A 19,809-nucleotide genomic window follows, 5' to 3' on the forward strand; every position below is an offset into this window, starting at 1 on the left:
ACATTCACTTTTGTGGTTCTATATCCAGTCTCTTCTTGCACAATTGGGAAACTGAGGCCCAGAGTGAGTCAGGGACTGGTCTGGGGCCCAAGAGGTAAGCAGAGTCTAAAGGAAAAGGAAGAGTTTTAGCCCAGGGCTCAATACCTCCCTAAGGGATTTACTTGATGGTGAGAGCCTCTAAGATCCTAGGGGGACCCCTGTCTATACTCTCTCCATATAGGATCATGTTCCTCTCCACTCCCTCATACATGCACAGGCACCCTCACTCATACTGACTTCTCAGGTTGGGGACATGGAGGCGTGATCAAGAAACAACAGACACAGGAGAACTTATGAGCAGGAGAGTAGAAATAGGTTGGAGGCAGCTCTGTCATGGGGCAGTGGCATCCGTTTTCCGGATACCTGCTCAATAGGTGAATCCCTAAGGTCCCAAGGGTAGCTTTGAGAAGACAGAACTGGGGTCTTGCAGTCCACCTCTGGAACTACAATGAACCCACAGCCCCTAGTGTGGACAGTGGCGTCAGGAGAGCCAGGTCAGTGACAAGTCAGAGGACAGGTGATGCAGAGTGAGGGACAAGTGATGAGGACGGGACATGCCTGGTGGGGGTGGGGAATGGCAGGGGCCAGAAGCAAGGCCAGGGCTCCTTCCAGGTTCCCCTTCACCATGGTCTCACTCATGCTTCTTGGGATAATTTCCAAAACAAATGAGTTGTCCTCAAGTCCTTGTCCACTTTGGGGGAAACAAAAATTATGCTGGGGTTCTATACTGGCTGTGTGCCTTTGAGCAGGTTGACTCAGCCTTCTGGACTTGAGTCTCTACACCTGCAAAATGGGGGCAAAAGCCTACCTCATCAAGTCATTAACAGAGGTAAGGCATGGGAAAATCCAAACTAATACAAAGTCAAAACACAAACCAGGTAAAAGAAACAGGAGTTGAAGTCAAGAAAGGAATGTACACAGCCCATCCAAGTGCCACGGAAAGCTCCTGACCAATGAGACTTGGCATGGTTAGGCCACCTAATCCAGGAAGATAGAATCAACAAGGAAGATAGCACAATGGAGACTTTCAGAGAGAAAGATATGAGTCTCACAAGATTTAAGGGGCCCACGCCTAGAAGATTTTCCTCAAAATGTTATAATTTGGTCAGGCAAATTGCCAGACAGATACCCAATCAAGACTGGATTAATTCTTTGTTGGTTGCATGGCTGTAATCATTTTATACTATTAAACACAAAATATATTCGTGCCCATATATTTTAATTATTTTGTTTTCCAAGATGGAAGTGCCAAGCATGCCTATTGGAATTATGTCCTCTGACGTACTGGTCTCTATTTTAAGTGGCCCACTCCTGTGACCCACCATCCCTGCTAATCATGTGGAACTCCCCTTTCACCTCTGTCCTCCTCAGTGGAAATGATCTCCACATGGGCATGGACCACACCATGTCCTGGTCACTGATGAAGCACAGTGCTGGGTATAGAGCAGGGATGGATGGATGGATGGATGGATGGATGGATGGATGAACAGATGGACAGATGGAGAGAGAAGGAATCTATAAAAAATAAGCCTTTACATGGGGAGGGTTGAGGGTGTCACAAGTACAGGCTCTGGATGGTATGCACGGAACGCTTCCAGCTGTCCTTCCAGCACTGAGCCACCTTCACCTGTGACATGTTGTCATCCTGGATCTTCTTCAGCTCCTCTTCAAATAGTGCTAAATATTTCTGGGAGCAAGGCAGCAGGAGGAGGCCAGATGAGAAGGGAATTCTGGACTCTCTACCCTAAAGGAATGCTGTAAGCCGCTGGCAAGTAGCTTTTAATCTACTCCAGGCACTGGCAAGAGTTCCTCAAATCATCTCACAGGTAATGTGCCAACCACCCATCAGGCAGGTCCAGTTGTTTTCTTCATTTTAGAGATGGGGAAACTGAGGCTCAAAACCTTGCCTGGGGCCACCCAGCTAGAAAGAGTCTAAGCGGGAACTAGGATCCACTTCCCTGACTTTGGATTGCACTTGTTCCTAACTGCCATCCTGCACTGCAGCCTCCTTGGAGCTCAAGGGTCTCAGCTTCCCTTGTAAGGCTGATCCCTCTACATCTTGAACCTTCACTGAACTCACCAGAGTTGTCCACTCTCCCCTGGGCTTGGCGTGGTGGCCAGGGCAGGGCCTGGGCTCTCCAAGTACAGGGACCAGCCTATCTTGTCTGCAGGCAGGACAATGTTCCTCTCTGGGCACCAGAACCAAAGGTCCCACAGGTGGCATCTGGGCAGAGCCTCTTCTTCAGGCAGGCCCCATGGGTGTCTAATAGGCACTGGATTCAAATCTTGCCTTTGCTACTTCAGAGTGGCATGAGGGGGACACACTCCTGTAAGCCTCAGTGTCCTCACCAATAATGAGGACACATCTACCTTCCTCGTGGGATACTTGTGAGGAGTCAACAAGATACCTCGTGTTGAGGAAAGAAGCTACAGCAGGTGCTTAGTAACTGCCGCCTCTTCCACCCACTGCCACCCATTGCTCCCATGGCCACTGTGCCTCTTCCTACTGTGCCCCCTCACTCTGACTCAACTACTCCTCCAGAAGGTCCTCCTTTACCCCCCAATCTGGGTATGGTGTCCCTTGGTAGGGTTCCCTCAGCACTGGGGCCCAAGCCATCAGACCCACACTCTCACTGAGACTGGACATTACCCACAGACCCCATCCTTGGGTCTGAGAACATTAACTGTCTTGAGCATTGGCACTGTGCCCTGGGGCACCCTGCCAAGGGTCATCTGCTCCATGGGCCAGACATCAGGGCACCCTGTGATGGGACACTCCTTTCTTCCCAAGGAAGCCACGCTGAGCCACCCTGTGCTCCCCGGGACATGCACGCCCTGCTCTGTCTGTCAGCTCACCAGGTAGACGGCATCTCGGGCTTCCACAGCTGCCAGGTGGCCCAGGGTTGTTTTGGTGGTGGTGATGGATGATGTTTTCCGGAGAAGAATCTTATATTGGATGGTGACATCGGTGGGTTTGATTCCTGGCCACTTCCTACAAATAAACATGTATGTAAAAGCCTGATGGGCTTGTCATCCTCATGGTTCACAGTGTACCCTCCAATCCTGGTGGGAATGTTTAGCATATCTTTTTTTTTTTTAAAGATCATGTTTGAAACATCTTCATTAAAAGGAAAACCCTATTGAGTACTTAACGTTAAGCTTCTTTAAGTTCTTTCTCGTACTTTCACACTGTTTAAGTCCAGTGCATGTAGAGGGTCTGGGTTCTGCATGGAGGGGGAGGGGAGGCCTGCCACAGCTCTGGCTGTCTCCCTTTTCCAGGCCTGTCTCCTCAGGAGGGGGCCAGCCGGGTGGCAGACCCATTTTTCCTGGCCTATTTTTCCTACTGTGCTGGGCAAATCACTGCCTGACTTCTCCTAGAGCCACATTCTTGGGGCACAGGCAACAAACTGTGCAGCACTGTGGCAGCTCACGCACGGTGACTCACAGTGCTATGAGCGACTCGAGAGTGTGCCCCACATTGGGAGGGGCCTCCCTTTCTTTGCAGGCCCCTTTGTGGGTTCTTATAAAGGGAACTAATAGCTGCTGAGCTCTTACTATGTGCCAGGGGCACTCTAAAGGCAATCTCCTTAAACTTTCTCTTTATAATAATACAATGGAAGGTAGGCTGACGTGCCCATTTCACAGGTAAGGAAACTGAGGCTTAGAACATAGTGCCTTTCTAAGGCTTCCAGGTGCCCCTAACCAGTCCACTGCACTGTGCTCCAGCAAACACAGCCGTGGGTGGTATTCCTCAATGCTCTTGGCTCTTACCTGCTCCCCCGTTCAATCAGGGGCTTCTCACTTTCTTCCTTCAGGGAAAGCCTAGCGAGTTTCCTCCGTATGAGGATTGATGTCTTCTGTTTGGGGGACTCCATCTCTAGCAGGCAAAAGACAGGTTATGACCATGGCCTCACGCACAGGCTGAGATCAAGGGGATTTCCCCCTGACCTTACGTCTGGAGGGATGAGGGCTTGTTTGTTCCTCTCTTCCCCACTTGGAGTCTCCAGTGGGACGCAGAGCCTGGCCCCACAGAAAAGCTGAAAGCACCAAATCTGTGAGCCTGGGGTGGAGGCAGGGGGGCGGCCAGTGGCAGCGGGCAGAGGGTCTGGCTGATGGATGGGGGGTACGGTTTCAGTGCTCTTCTGCGCTCCAAAGCACAGAGCACGATGCTCTGACCTTCGTGCAGCTTCCATGAGCCTCCAGATAAGATTCTTTGGTTTATACTATCTCAAATGGGTTCTGAACTAAGAACTACCCCTGGGGCAAACATATACTTGTTGTCCTTCTGATGTCTGGCCCGCTGACTGTCCTTTGTTGTGTTTTCCCAAGGGGGCTGCGCCAGTGGTGGGTGTGCAAGCCAGCAGACAGCAGCAGCCCTGATCTGCCTGCCGTGGAGGGCAGGGCCATGCTGTTCGGCTGGGAAGCCTGACTTACAGCAAGAGAGGTTTCTCTGGGGCTGCTCCAGGGGGGCCCCCCAGCTCTGTGGTTCCTTCCAAGGTATCAAGAGTGCCTTCCCTCTTGGGCCTCATCGCTAGTGCCTTAGCAGGTGCTGCTTCCTCAACAAAAGACCTCCAGAAAATGCTTGATACCTCAAAATGCGTATGCATTTTGACCCAAAAAAGTCCACTTCTAGGAACCTATTGCCCCAGATAGAGATCTAAGGATGCAGATGTTCCCTTCAGCACAAGGATGGAGTGAAAAACAGGAAATGGCCCAACGTTCGACAGCAGGGGAGTAACTAATAAATTACAACACACAGCAAGAGAAATCGCTCAAGGAGGTGACTGACTGGCTTGGCCAACGTCACCTGAGGGTGAATTAAGTTATAAGAGAGCACACACCCAGTAACACCCCCCAACACACACACACACAGGCAGACACACTCCGGCCTGTGCCCCAAAGGAAAGGACTGGAAGGATGGACAACAAATGTTAAGGGCACTTAGTCGTGGGTAGAAGGACTGTGCTCTTCACCTCCTTTGAAACTGATATTTTTAGTTTTATTATAAAAAAATTCTTATTGTCCTTGTAATAAAAAACTTTTAAAAATAAAAAATATTTTAATTACTAAGTGATAAATGGATAACATTTAATATATGATTCAAATCTTTATATAGTTGTAAAAGTAATACAGACATGATGAAAAATTTAAACATCACCTAATGGGGGGGGCGGGGAATAAACAATTTTAGGAGTCTCTCACGGTTCCACCCACCAGAGCTGATCACTGTCAGCAGTCCTGTACCCGTCCCTCAGGCTCTGTCTCTCTCACTCTCTATGTCTCTCTGTCTCTGTGTCTCACACAGATTCCTTTATATATATGTGAGTGCACATGTTTATATCACATATGCAATTTTTTAAAAAAATGCTATCATAGGTAAATACCAATTATCAACTTGTTTTTCCCATAACAGTATCCCCCCCAACTTTCCACATTGGCATGTGGAGACCCACTGCACCCACTTTGACAGCTGCATCATACGTACTCATACATTGGACCATAATTTACTGACCCAATCCTCTATACGTGGATGTTAGTGTCATTTCCAATTCTCTGCAATCTCAAACAGTGCTGTGGTGAATATACTTGAAAAGGTATGCTTGAAAAATTATGTAACTATTTCTGTCGCATAAATTCCTGGGGTTAGAACTGCCAGGTCAAAGGTATACACGCTCCCAGTTGTGACAGGTACTGACAGAGGCTTCTCTGACACAGCGATACTGACATGTGCTTCTCCAACAGTCTCTGTGGTGCTTGGGCTTTCTGACATCCTCACCAGGGCTGGTTGTCACTAAATTTGAAAACCTTGCCAGGCTGTGGGTGAAAATGATATCTTAATAGATGTCTTTGTTCTCATGATTCATCCTCACCGTCAAGGTCAAGCATCCTTTATACTTACTGGCTGTACGAATTGCTTCTCTCCTGAACTGCACATGTTTGTCCTTTGGCTCTTTTTACAAATTTAACCTATGCCACAGGGATGTTAGGTCTTTTTCTGACCTATGGCTTATTAAGAATATCTGTTCAGCTTGTGGTGTGTCTTTCAATTTTTCAACATTTTTCTTTGTTTTTATTTTGGCCAGAGAGGAGTGCCTGCCATTTCTTTAATGACTTCTGGCTCTCATCTCGTACTTAGGAAAGCTATCCCTACCCCAAGATTATGAAAATATTTACTATTAGGGTTTTATTTTTTTACATTTTTTACATATAATCTTTGACCCGTTGAGTGTTTTCTTCTTCTTCTTCTTCTTCTTCTTCTTCTTCTTCTTCTTCTTCTTCTTCTTCTTCTTCTTCGTCTTCTTCTTCTACTTCCTCTTCTTTTGGAGGGAGAGGTGTTTGCTTTTTTAATTTAAAAAAAAAACTTACTTTTAATGAAACAAAAATTCATCAGTCCTCTCAGTGGAGAATCTGTTTTCATTCTGGTGGAACTGGGGAAAAGCAAATGCCCCCAGCCCATCACCCTCCATTCACCAACCCCCTGGGCCTCAGGCACAAGGCCAGTAGTACCACTTACTTGCAACCCGGACATCATCGATGGTGACCACTTCATCCAACTGCAGCAAGAACTTCTCGGCAAAGGTGGCCAAGCTGGCTATGAAAAACCGGCCATATTTCCTGGTGAATTCCTGAGTGAAACATGGGGAATCTGGTGTTGCAGGGAGAGGAGCTTGCCTCTCACGGCAGGCTGAGGGAGGACTTGGGGAGCCAGCAGGTGAGACAAGACTAAAGCCATGTGTCAGTTATGTCCAAGGTATGTGGCATCTGGTCCTCAGCCAAGAGGCCTCTCCCAAGAGCTGACTGGGCTTGAAGATAGGAAATGATTCAACAATGGCCACAAACAAACAATTCACTGAAGAGTAATAAATAGACATGGATCTCAAAAAAAAAAAAAAAAGATTCCCATTAGTAATTTTGTAGTTAATTAATTTAGAAATCAAAGATTCTCACTAAGCCAGCCAGTAGTAAGCAGCCAACCCTCTAAGACCTGTGGGCTTTCATGCCCCCCCTTCCACCAGGGTGCCAGCTAGGGGCCATGCTCAGTGCTATTGCTGGACTGTCAGCCAAGGGAATCTCCCTGGGGGTAGTACAGCCCTCAGCACCCAGACCTGGGAATTGATGGCACCACTGACCTCAAGCTTCTCCCTGGTTGTCATAATCACAGTGTCTAAATCGTCCTGCCTTTTCTCTTCCACTTGACACAGAGACTCCATTTCTTGGAAATGTGCAGGATGTCCGAGATTTTGATGGAGCTTGTGGGCATTTTCATCCTTCAAACAATCCATAAATTAGTGGGGACTTTGACTTGGTCTTTAGGTCAGGACCAAAATGTCATTGGCCCATGTCCTCTGCTAATAATCATGGCCATGGCCAGAATGATGTGTGCCCTGACCTGGGTGTATGAACGGCCATGGATGAGCAGAGAAGAGGCAGAGAAGGTAAGATAGGGCCATGGCTGGAGCTGACACTGAGGGCTAGGGACTGGGAGAACTGAGCAGTTAGTTGCTTTAGTAAAACTAGGTCCTTAGTCCAATAAAATCAATGGCATCCATGTCCCATGCCACCAAGGACCAGTAAGACCATTGTTGTTCATGTCAAGGATCACACTCCCAAAGAAACATCAGACCCACCCAGTAAATCTAAAAAGAAGTTTATTGAACACCTTCTATGAAGAAGGCATTTCTCCAATGTTCCGTGCCCATCAGCCCCCCATCCAACAACCCCAGCCAAGCCAGTTCTGCCTATGCCCCACCTCCATTTCTGAGCTCCCAGGGCTCTTGGTCCCAGAGAGGAAGGATCGGTCCTGGGGCTCCCACCTTCCTTTTTTCCAGCTTCTCCTGATAATCCCAGAACTGTCTTCGGATCTCATTGGCAGAGGCGCAGAATCTTTTCCAGTGGTGTTCCTTGAAGTTCTCCATTACCAGCCAGCACACTTGGGGCAGTAGCTCCTCAAATCTCCTCATCTGGGCCCGCAATTCTATAGTAATTGGAGGTGGGGGACCAGGGGAAGGGACAGAGCAAAACCAAGGTTCTGAAGGAATCACTCCCACAAAATCCCAAAGCAGTGACCCTAAGAGAAAGACTTGATTTACAACATGGCAATAACTATCTCATCAGAAGGGGTCATGTGGTCAGAGCAGTATAGAAAACACTGGATTAAACAAATTCAAAGGACTTTTCTTCAACACTCTACAGTTGAAGAAAAGCGCAGCAAGTCTTGAGGAGTTGTCCTTCAAAGACTGCCTCAACTCTAGGCCCCTTCTGTCCCTCCAGAACCCTAGGCAGCTCTATGTTAGACCTACCTTTTCATCAATATCCCTTTACGCCTCACCCAGATTGTCATCTCTTTATTTTTCTCTGTTGAATTTTGGATATTTTCTTTGATAGTAAAGCCATTCATAATTTAAAAATCTCAACTATTTATTCTTCCAATACAGAAGTTCTATGTGGTTTTCTTTCCTATCTACTTAGTCCCTTCTTACTTGTGCTTCCAGTATCCTTTTCTAATTAATTCGAATAAAGACATGATTTTATATTCTGTGTCTGATATGTTCAATCCGAAGTCTCTACTGATCTCATTCTTCTGCCTCATGCTCAAGGGGCCCTTTACGTGTGTGTGTGTGTGTGCGCGCGCGCGCGCGTGTGTGTTTTACTGGGAGCTCTTATTCTGGGCATTTGATTTGTGAGAATCCTTAGAGGTCTGAATTGAAGGCGAGTTTTTTTTTTTTTTTTTCCTAGAGAGTGTTTGTAGTGTCTCTACCAGATAAGCATCTGGGGACAACTAACTAAAAAATCATTTTAAGCTAAATTATCAGCTAGAAGTCTTTTGGATGATCCACAAAAACAAAGTCGAACTCAGGCACAGAGGCTGCTTTACAGTTATGGATTCTTGTTGGAGTTTTCCTTCTGCTTTACCTGATAGCAGAGTTTTTAATAAGACCATTTCTTTTGGGGCACTTGGGTGGCTCAGTGGTTGAGCATCTGCCTTTGGCTCCGGGCATGATCCCAGGGTCCTGGGATGGAGTCCCACATCAGGATCCCCTCAGGGATCCTGCTTCTCCCTCTGCCTGTGTCTCTCCCTCTCTCTGTGTGTCTCTTATGAATAAACAAATAAAATCTTGAAAAAAAAATTCCTTCTGGTCACTGGTGGTGGCAGTGGTGTGGGAGTGGAAATGGGGACTTGGTTTCTGTCTCATTCACCCTACTCTGCAGCAGTTGCCCTGTGAGGGGGGTGGGGCAGTTTTCTGTGGCTTTGTCCTTCCAGACTTTCCAACTTGGGTGGTCTGGGGCTTTGTCTCCTGTTCCCAAGGCCCTGGAGGCCATAGAAACAAAGCTCAAATTCACCTGGGAGTCAGCAAAGGCCTTCAGGCAATGTGTTACTGTACAATTTCTCTCCTGGAGTTTCTATTTTCACTCAGTCTGAGGGCCTTGTTATATTTCTTGCTTTATGGGTAGTTCATCAATACATTTAAAAGACTTTATCACAAAAATGTTATATTCAATACTTTTAAATGTTTTCATTGGGAGAGTTGGTCAGGATACTGGACTCCCACTGGCTTCCTACAGATGCTTTCTTTTGAGGAAGGTCATAGAGGATGGGATCCCAGAGTTCACGTGGGGAAATTCTGAGCTAGAGAAACAAAATGCTGCAGTACTTTGAATTCCAGTCGCTCTACAGTGACAGCCACCATGGATGATCTTCCCTGGATGTGACAGGTCTCTGCAGCCAGCTTAATCCTCAGAAAAGCCCTGCATGTGAGTGCTGTCTTAATCTCCAGTGTACAGACAAGGAAACTGAGGTGAGGGACTGGGTCGAGGTCATAAGGCAGGGAGACAGCAGTGCTGGGTCTTGACCCTAGGTCTGGCTGTCCCCTAATCCTCTTCCTCTTCTACCCATGCTGCTCCTCAACCAAGACAGCAGGCCTTAGAGGCAGGAACAATTAGGACTTACAATTGTATACAACATACACGGCTATAGACAAAGATGCAGAGGAACATGGAGAAATGAGCAAAGGTAGGCACCGGGTATTTTCACAGCTTCTTTAATGTTGTTAGAATAAATGTGAATGGCACAATGTAGTCTATCTGCCTGTGTTCATGTCCCTCTTCTCCAAGAGGCTGTGTTTATCAGGGTCATTAGAGCCCAGTACAGGCTTGCCATACAGTAGGCTCTTAACAAATACCTGTGGAAAGTTTTCTTCAAACGGTCAAATACAGAGTTACCACATGCCCCAGTAATCCCACTCCTAGTCAGACAGCCGAGACGTATGTCCACACAAAACGTGTGTGTGAATGTTTGTGGCAACGTTATTCACAGTAGCCAAAGGGCAAAGCAGCCAGATGTCTACCAATGAATGGATAAAAAAAATTGCAGTACATGCACACAATAGAAAAAGAATCAGCCATAAAAAAGGAATGACATTCTGACACCTGCAATGAAATGGATGAACTTTGAAAACATTATGCAAAATGAAAGAAGACCACATGGTATGTTCCATTCATTTGCAAGCCCACAATAGGAAAATCTAAAGAGGGAGTAGCTGAGTGATGCTTAGGGCTGAGGCAGTGATGAAGGGACAGGGTTTTTTTTGTTGTTGTTGTTTTTAAGATTTTATTTATTTATTCATGAGAGACACAGAGAGAGAAGCAGAGACACAGGCAGAGGGAGAAGCAGGCTCCCTGCGGGGAGCCCCATGTGGGACTCGATCCCGGGACTCCAAGATCACACCCTGGGCTGAAGGCAGGCGCTAAACCGCTGAGCCACCCAGGGATCCCATGGGACAGGGTTTTAAAACTGAGAGCAGTGATGGTTGCCCAACTCTGTGAATATACTAAAATCCATTGAATTGTACACTTTACGTGGGCAAATTGTAATGGTATGTATCTCAATAGAACTGTCAAAATCATCTGTGCAATGAACAAAACATTCTTAGTGATATGAACCACCAGATTTCTCAAGAACGGTGATTTTTTTTCAATGTTGTTTTTTCCAGTTAAATCCGATCAATGTTTTTACCTCATTCTAAGATGCTAGCTTTTCACAGGGGAGCTCCTGGGCGTCCCCCCGCCGGTGACCTCCAGGTCAGGGAGGCGTCCTCCAGGCTGTGAGGCTCAGGCTCTGCTCAGTGGGTGGCACAGGTCACACCCTTGACCTGCCTGCCCACCTGCCTCCTGCACTCACCTATGAGGCAGGAGTTATGGTACTCCTCTGTCTGGGCGTGGTACTCCAGGATCTTCTTGCAAATGTTCTCTGCGCACTGGTCAAAGTTTTCATACATGCAGTCAGGCCTGGTGACTGAGCGCTTCTCTCTGCGGTAAAAGTCCTGCAAGAGAGGTTGACGATGTATGGGCGAGGACCTTCACCAGGAGGCTCTGGCCCATGCTTCTCCAACCTCCACCCTGTTCTCTATACCACCTAACCCTTTCTCCTCATGTCACCTCCACCTGTGACACTTCCTACCCAGCCGCCCTTTACTCTGCTGTCATTATCCCAGTATGCAAGGCATAAGAGACCAAATGGCAAAACTTTATTTGTCCTTCAAGACCCAAACGGAATCTTATTTCAATGACCAGGTTGAGAGGTTTCCATGAAGCTTTCTATGAAGTACCATGCTGGGTACTAGACCAAGCCACAAATATGGAAGATCCAGAGCCCCTGTCCTACAGAATTTGCAGCCCAGTGAGAGGCTGACAGGAACATGCACAGACACCCCTATGTGGGTTGTGCTGGAACTGGGTCCTGGGTAGCTCCCACTGAAGGCCCCCCCGGATGCCTGCTCCAGCAGCCCCACCCATCTCCCTGTGGTACCACCATGTCTGTTGCCCATCTGCAGGGTGCTGGCCTCCCAGGGACAGAAACTGGGCTTGTTCCGCTTGGCCCACCCAATATCTGACACACAGTATCCAGGAAATGTCTGGTGGCTCAATACATGGTAAATGAATGAATGAGGTTTAATTTCAAGGAAAACACATTAGGTGACAGAAGCTGGGTAGCTGTGGTTGTGGGAGCTGAAATCCCCTTTCCTCAGTTTCACCCACAAGGCCATTATCAGCAGAACACAAGAAGCAGAGGCAGCTGGGGATGTGTGGCCAGCAGCCGGCCAAGAGACAGACAGAGGCCTGTGGGTAGCAGCCCTCACCTCCACAACGTTTAGCAGATGCTCATTGCTCTCCCAGAGGAGGGTCAGGATGATCCCTTTAAAATCCCTGCAACACACAAAAGACAGATCCCTGAGAAGCCTTGTCTAATCTTACCAAATGGTGTGGACTAAACCAAATGGATAGAACATTCTGAGTGCTCAGCAGCCTACCTAGAATTGGACGGTTCATACGATGCCCAGGTTCTCTCACCTGCTATTCCTATTTGCCTAGTTTAATGCCTCTTGTTGTGACAAGCTGGGTTTGGCCTCTTCCAAGAGTCTATTCTCTTTTGGCCTCATCACTTCTTATAGCTAGCTATGTGCTCCTGCCCAAGGACCTTTGCATACACCAATGCCTCCCCAGAGAACACTGTTAACTTTCCTATTGGTCATATTTGCTACTGCTCTTCCTCAGATCCCAGTTTGGTGGCAATTCCTGACCATCCTATTCCCATGCTCTCAGAGTGGTCCTTAGCCCTATAACACTCCCCACAGGGGGATTTGGGATTGATTTGTGTGACTGGCTGATTAACCTCTCTCTCTCCCAGAAAAATGGTAAAGTCCACCTGGACACAGACTGTTGTGTCTATTTTTGCTCACCAAGAAACCCCCGCCCCCACCCCACTACAATGTCTGCACTTGTCAGTACGTCAGTATTGGTTGAAAGAACAATTTCTTATAATTATTAATTAAACGAGCAAGACTTCCTATAGGACCAAACATCCTCCTTCTGCCACTTCTGGCCTTGAGGCTGACTGTGCACACACTGCGGCTTTGTTAAACAAATTTGCATAGACCCATTGGATATTCTTGTCCAGTTAGGTCAACCTTCTCTATAGTTGGAGTGAAACAAGGGAGAGGTGTCTGAGAACCACATGTAGCTGTAGGACACTTGATTTTTCAGTTTCTGTTAAGTGATTCAGCAACTGTTGTTCACGTACATCGTTGGCCAATTTCTAAAATAAATGTGTATAGGTCACTTGATGTTTCATTTGAGAATTCATTCATTATAATTAAAGAAAATTAGTAATATACTGAAGAACAAAGGATAAAAAGGCCAACATTTTATCATATTTACTTCTGCTGCTTTTAAAATCAATTTGGAATTAGGTTCACGTGTATTTCACATTCTGTTCACTTGTTAAGTGTTCCCCCACATTAAGATATCTTTTTAAATGCCTGTGTAACACCATCAAGTATGGAAGCAGCATGGTTTACAATATCCTATTTTTGAACTCTTAGGGTTTCCCATTTTTAACTGGGATAAAGAGTATTCCACGGTGTATCTTTCTGTGCAAGTTTTCTCTTCTTGATAGGATGGTTTCCTTGGGAGAGACACCTAAGGAGTTGCACATAAAGGCATAACCTTTACTATCTTCCCAAACTGCTTTCTGGAAAGATCATTTGCTGTTGGCCATGACAAAAACTGTTCTTGGCCAAGTGTTAGGCAGGCTCCTTCATATGTTTTCACCATCCTTTCCCAAACAGTATTTCATTGTGTGATTCATGCCACTGGCATGAATTTACTAAGAATAATGTGGAATCTCACTGGCTTCTCTGGGAAACTTCACATCTCCCCAGACTGGCCCATCTAAGCCCTCTGCCTTCACCTCACCTCTGCTCCTTGAACTCCTCCTCTTACCACCTCCATCTCCCCTTCGGTTTCCTGGTACCTGGTTCAATATGCCCCTGCAAGTGCCACCTCTGTCCACCTTGCAAGACCCCTCCATTCCCACTTCCTGCCCTCAGCTCCCACAATACCTTGGACTTTGGGATTCCCGTCCCCCCTGGGGTTCTCAGAGGACCCTAAAAACAAATACCTGAGATTGAAAAGGAAAAAGGACTAATTGGAAACAGGTTGAGTGTTTTAGCTACTTGTATGCACCCCAGGATTTGAAAACTTGTCGAGTATACCTCTTTTCATGGCAATAAATCTATTCACATGAGTTCAGTAACAATCATCCTTCTTATAATGGGACATAACTGGTAATGCTGATATATAACCAAGGCTTTGACTGGAATGTCATATGGAGAAGGACACATAGAATCAGATATGACCAGACAATTTTAAGGAGCTAAGGTCTTTATGGACCCAACGCTTACAAAGCCCTCTTGGGAAAACCAGCCTGTACCTGGTTTACAGGGTTCCTAGCCTTATAGGTGAGTAAGGAAGGCCCCTTCCTGGCAAGCCCAGGAACCTTAGGATATTGTGGGGGCCTCAAAAAGAGAGGTTTCACCTAAATCTAGAGGGTTTACGGGTGAAATCTGGCCTCATTTCCTAGCCTCAAGAGGATTTTAAAAGTCTAACTTTATGAATGGGTAAAGAAGATGTGATATACACACACACACACACACACATATGCATGCAATGGAATATTACTCAGCTATCAAAAAGAATGAAATCTTGCTATTTGAGATGGTGTGGATGGAACTAGAGGGTATTATGCTAAGCGAAATGTCAGAGGAATATAAAATTCATATGATTTCACTCATATGTAGCATTTAGGAAACAAAATGGATGAACATAGAGGAAGAGAAGGAAAAATAAAATAAAACAAAAACAGGGAGGGAGACAAACACATAAGACACTCAACTAATAAGAAACAAACTGAGTTGCATGAGGGGACATGGGTAAGAGGAAGGGGTAACTAAGTGATGGGCATTAGGAGGGTACATGATGTGATGAGCACTGCGTGTTATATGCAACTGATGAATCACTGAACTCTACCCCTGAAACTAATAATATACTATATGTTAATTAAATTGAACTTAAATTTTATTTATTTTATTATTTGTTTTTACTTTTCTTTGTATATATTTTTTAAAGATTTTATTTATTTATTTTCATGAGAGAGAGACACACACACACACAGAGGCAGAGACACAGGCAGAGGGAGAAGCAGGCTCCATGCAGGGAGCCCAACGGGGTACTTGATCCTGAGTCCCCAGGACTGAAGGCGGTGCTAAACCACTGGGCCACCAGGGTTGCCCATTTTTGTATATTTTTTTATTGGAGTTTGATTTGCCAACATACAGCATATCACCCAGTGCTCATCCCATCAAGTGCCTCCCTCAGTGCCTGTCACCCAGTCACTCAAAACCTCCGCCCACCTCCCATTCCACCACCCTTTGTTCATTTCCTGGATTTAGGAGTCTCTCATGTCCTGTCATTCTCTCTGATATTTCCCACTCATTTTCTCTCCTTTCCTCTTTATTCCCTTTCATTATTTTTTATATTCCTCAAATGAATGAGACCGTATAATGTTTGTCCTTCTCTGATTGACTTATTTCACTCAGCATAATACCCTCCAGTTCCATCCACGTTGAAGCACATGGTGGGTATTCGTCGTGTCTAATGGCTGAGGAATATTCCATTGTATACATAGACCACATCTTCTTTATCCATTCATCTTTCGATGGACACCGAGGCTCCTTCCACAATTGGGCTATTGTGGACATTGCTGCTAGAAACATCGGGGTGCAGGTGTCCTGGCGTTTCACTGCATCTGCATCTTTGGGGTAAATCCCCAGTAGTGCAATTGCTGGGTCATAGGGCAGGTCTATTTTAACTCTTTGAGGAACCTCCACACAGTTTTCCAGAGTGGCTGCACCAGTTCACATTCCCACCAACAGTGCAAGAGGGTTCCCCTTTCTCCACATCCTCTCCAACATTTGTTGTTTCCTGTCTTGTTAATTTTCACCATTCTCACTGGTGTGAGGTGGTATCTCATTGTGGTTTTGATTTGTATGAGCTTAATTTTTTTTTGAAGTCTCATCTGAAATTCTTTAATGAAGAGTTCCAGCAACACAAACTTAAAAAAATCTATGTGGTCAATTACCCTTCTCCCTACACCTACATTAATAATCAGATCGAATCTGAAGAGATCAGGTTTCTTTTGTAGGCAAGCATCAGAAAAAGGAGTGAAAGAAGTTTTATGCCTCAGTGGAAAACTATAGCACAGTCTTGTGGGGTAGAAAATTCTTGTACTGTTCACTGTCTTTGAGATTTTGTTACCTGCCTGTAAACTGGACTGGGATCTTGCCGTCTGGCACATTTTTTCAGTTCTCACCAACCTCTCAATTCTTCTAGTTTTCTTCAATTCGTGGCTACAACTCCTCACATTAATGTTTCCAAATTCTCTCCCACCCTCCTGACTTGATGCCTCTGAGAACTTGATGCCTGGATCCTTATTGGGACTTTCTGTCATGTAAAGGCTGGCTTTCCCTCCAAAATATAACAAAGTCCAACAAGCTGATGCTGGATGATGGACAACTGTAATGCCTGAAGCTGCTCCTGTGTGGGCCACTCAGGATGCCTCAGGCCCAACATCTAGAAATCTTGGCTGGCTACCCTACCACCAAGTCTCAACACATGGTTCACCTGGTCTTTAGCAAACGAAAGCTGAATGAATGAGAAATGAACTGATACTGTCCAAAGACAAGAAGAATGAATCTTCTTTCCTTGAATAAGAGGAGGGACTGACCATGACTCTCTGCTTGACCAAACTTTAGACAAGCTCTCCTGAGCCTCCTTCTCGACTAGGCCTCATCCTTGGGCATCCCTGCTGGGTCCTATGTTAGCAAGTAAGTTAGTTTAGTTTATTTTTTAAAGATTTCATTTATTTATTCATGAGAGACACAGAGAGGGAGGCAGAGACATAGGTAGAGAGAGAAGCAGACTCCCCGCGGGGAGCCTGATGTGGGACTTGATCCCAGGACCCCGGGATCACAACCTGAGTCAAAGGCAGATGTTCAACCACTGAGCCATGGAGGTGTCCCAGCAAGTAAGCCAGTTTATGAACAACCCCCTACCCTGATATCTGATCACCTTTGATATCTGATCACCATGGCCTGCCTGTACCAAGAATCCTACCAAGCAGGCTTAGCAAGACTCCCATCCACTGACCCCTTGCTCTGCACATTGGTTAGAAATCTTCTCTTGCCCTTACTGTGTTCTGAGTTGAGCCCTATCTCTCCCCTATTGGAATAGTCTTGACATCTATTGCAACACTCCTGCACAAAGCCTTACTATTTTAACAAGTATCAGAACAATTTTTCCCTTAACACCTTGCACAGGTGTGCCTGGGAGGGACCATCCATACCCTCCCTTAATAAACTGAGAACTTCTTCTAAAGTCTATTTACATATTGCTAAATCTCAGGCAAAATATAAAATGGATTTGTTCCCTTTACATTTGTTTGCATTCTAGAGAGAATTAGTGTCTTCTCCACATGTTTATTCCTAATTTTATTTTCTCCTTGCATGTGATCTCTTCCAATTCTCCCCTTACCCTACTGAGTGCTGGAAATTTCCTTAGCAATTTGCTGGGTCAAAGGAGCAGGGAGAAGAGCCAATTTGTCCTTTGTTGGCCTTATTTCCCACTACTGTGTCTTGGCTGGTTGCTGTCTAATTTTTAATTGCATTTTACCTCAAAAGGGTTTAAAAATTTATTTGACAAAATTTTCCATCTTTTTCTTTGCGGTTTCATCTAGCGCTTCTTGGGGTGATGATCCTGTATACTCAAAGGAGGCCTATGGGTGACACACTGGCTCCTCTTCACAGCTTCAAGGGGAGGATTCTCTTCTATCCGCAGTACACAAGGAAGATGAAGGCTTGGGACTTAACCAGAGTCCCAGTATGGGGGTAAAAACATCATCAGTCTGATTCCATTTTCTGACCAATTCACCACTGTGCTAGGGCCAGGAAAGTCTCTTCCCTTTCAGAGATTTCATAAATGTGGGATGCCTGGATGACTCAATGGTTGAGAATCTGCCTTCGGCTCAGGTCATGATCCTGGGGTCCTGGGATCGAGTCCCACATCAGGCTCCCCACAGGCCTGCTTCTCCCTCTGCCTATGTCTCTGTCTCTCTCTGAGTCTCTCATGAATAAATAAATAAAATCTTTAAAAAGAGAGAGAAAGATTTCATAAGTGCTCGATTTATTTATTACATTTTCTGGTTAGCCTGTGATTTTTTTTTTTTTACCACTAAAATACTGTGGTGTATCCATATGGTGGCTAACTATTTAGCAATATAAAGGGATGAACTATTGATACATGTGACCACTTGGGTGGATCTCAAAGGGCCTTTATGTTGAGTGCAAAAAGCCACTCTGAGAAGGTCATACAGTATGTAAGACCCTTCATATGACGCTCTTGAAGTGACAAAATAATAAGGATGGAACACAGATTAGTGGTTGCTCACGGTTAGGGATGGTGAGGGAGAGGGTGGGTATGGCTATAAAGGGATAGTGAGAGGGACAGAACAGTTGTGGTGATGGTACAGTTCTGTTTCTGGATAGTGCTGATGGTTACGTGAATATACACAAGTGATAAGATGACAGAACCATACACAACTGAGAGAGAGTCAAGGTTTTTAATGATATAGAATGTCTTTTTTTTGGTGGGGGGGATAAGGGAGCATCTAGCTGATGACCTAGGACCCAACTTCTGGGCCACATGAAGTGAAAGCCACCCTTTTTTTTTTTTTTGCAAAGTTCACAAAACCCCAAAGATAAGACCAGTGGGGCAAAAAGACTAATAAGTAGGGGTGTTAAGATGGTGAGTTCCCTGTTCAAGGGGTACGTGTGTGTCCATGTCCACTGTAGATCTTGACTTTCTCTGAGTGCTCCTAATTTTCTAAAGTTGAAATCCTGCTTGTTTGCTTGAAGGGTAGCCATATGACATGGAACAGTGTTTGTTTTAATCAGTGAAATTGGGCAGCCTGGGTGGCCCAGCGGTTTAGCACCGCCTTCAGCCCAGGGCCTGATCCTGCAGACCGGGGATTGAGTCCCAAGTCAGGCTCCCTGAGTGGAGCCTGCTTCTCCCTCTGCCTGTGTCTCTGCCTTTCTCTCTGTGTGTGTCTCTCATGAATACATAAATAAAATCTTAAAAAAAAATCAGTGAAATTAAAATAAAGGAAAAGAGGAATGGGGAAGGTGAGGCATTAGAAAAAAAAATTTTTAAACCCCACAAACTAACCTCAGACTTGAAAGGGGTATGTTACTCTGCTACCCCAAAAACCTTAGCTTGGAGGATGTAAAATTTTGGTGAAAATGTCTCTTGGGATGAGACACACTGACCTTGACCCCTTCCTGTCCCCTCACCTACCTCTTGTGCTCTGCCCAGCCCCCCCCTTTCTTGGTTTCCCTCAGTTGTGTCAAGGTGAGCCACCCCCTGACTGAGACAATGGGTTAAAATGGAGTTGGCACTTACTCAGCGGGAGGTGGTGGCTTCTCCCCCAGCACCTGGTACTTTCTGTCCGTGCGCGGTTGGGCGGCTTGGAGTACCGCGTGAAGCTGTGAGACACAGGGGAGTCAGCGCTCTGGAGGCTGGCGTAGGCAGGCCGGTCTGCGGGAGCCCCACCTACGTGGCTGGGGCTCTGGGTCTGCTTGTGTGACACTGTGACTCCTGAGTCTGAGGCTGACTCCTTCAAAATACTTCTCTACTCCCTCACAGCTGTGGAGACAACCTTAGGGGGGGGGGGGGGGGGGGGTGGGAGGGGGGGGTGGGGGGTGGTGTGTGGGGGGTGAAGTTCTTATGGCTAAAACCGACCTAAGGCCCCTGAGGGGGGGTAACGAAGGCCCAAAGATATGTGTCCTTGCTTCCCTGTGGTGAGGACCCAAAGAAAAACAG

The 19,809-nt window shown here is 46.1% G+C and overlaps 1 protein-coding gene across 1 annotated transcript in view; it reads right to left on the minus strand.

The window, feature by feature from the left end:
* Window positions 1–1,594: 1,594 nt before the first annotated feature.
* The window catches only part of CCDC180 (coiled-coil domain containing 180), a 63,768-nt gene continuing 45,553 nt past the window's right edge, over window positions 1,595–19,809 (minus strand). The window contains 10 exon segments of the mRNA XM_055302237.1: window positions 1,595–1,726; window positions 2,896–3,031; window positions 3,811–3,916; window positions 6,554–6,665; window positions 7,170–7,307; window positions 7,854–8,014; window positions 11,219–11,360; window positions 12,177–12,243; window positions 19,390–19,445; window positions 19,448–19,472. Of these exon segments, the coding sequence (XP_055158212.1) occupies window positions 1,595–1,726; window positions 2,896–3,031; window positions 3,811–3,916; window positions 6,554–6,665; window positions 7,170–7,307; window positions 7,854–8,014; window positions 11,219–11,360; window positions 12,177–12,243; window positions 19,390–19,445; window positions 19,448–19,472 (1,075 nt within the window).

Source organism: Nyctereutes procyonoides, unplaced genomic scaffold (assembly GCF_905146905.1).
Source record: "Nyctereutes procyonoides isolate TBG_1078 unplaced genomic scaffold, NYPRO_anot_genome, whole genome shotgun sequence".
Taxonomy (NCBI): domain Eukaryota; kingdom Metazoa; phylum Chordata; class Mammalia; order Carnivora; family Canidae; genus Nyctereutes; species Nyctereutes procyonoides.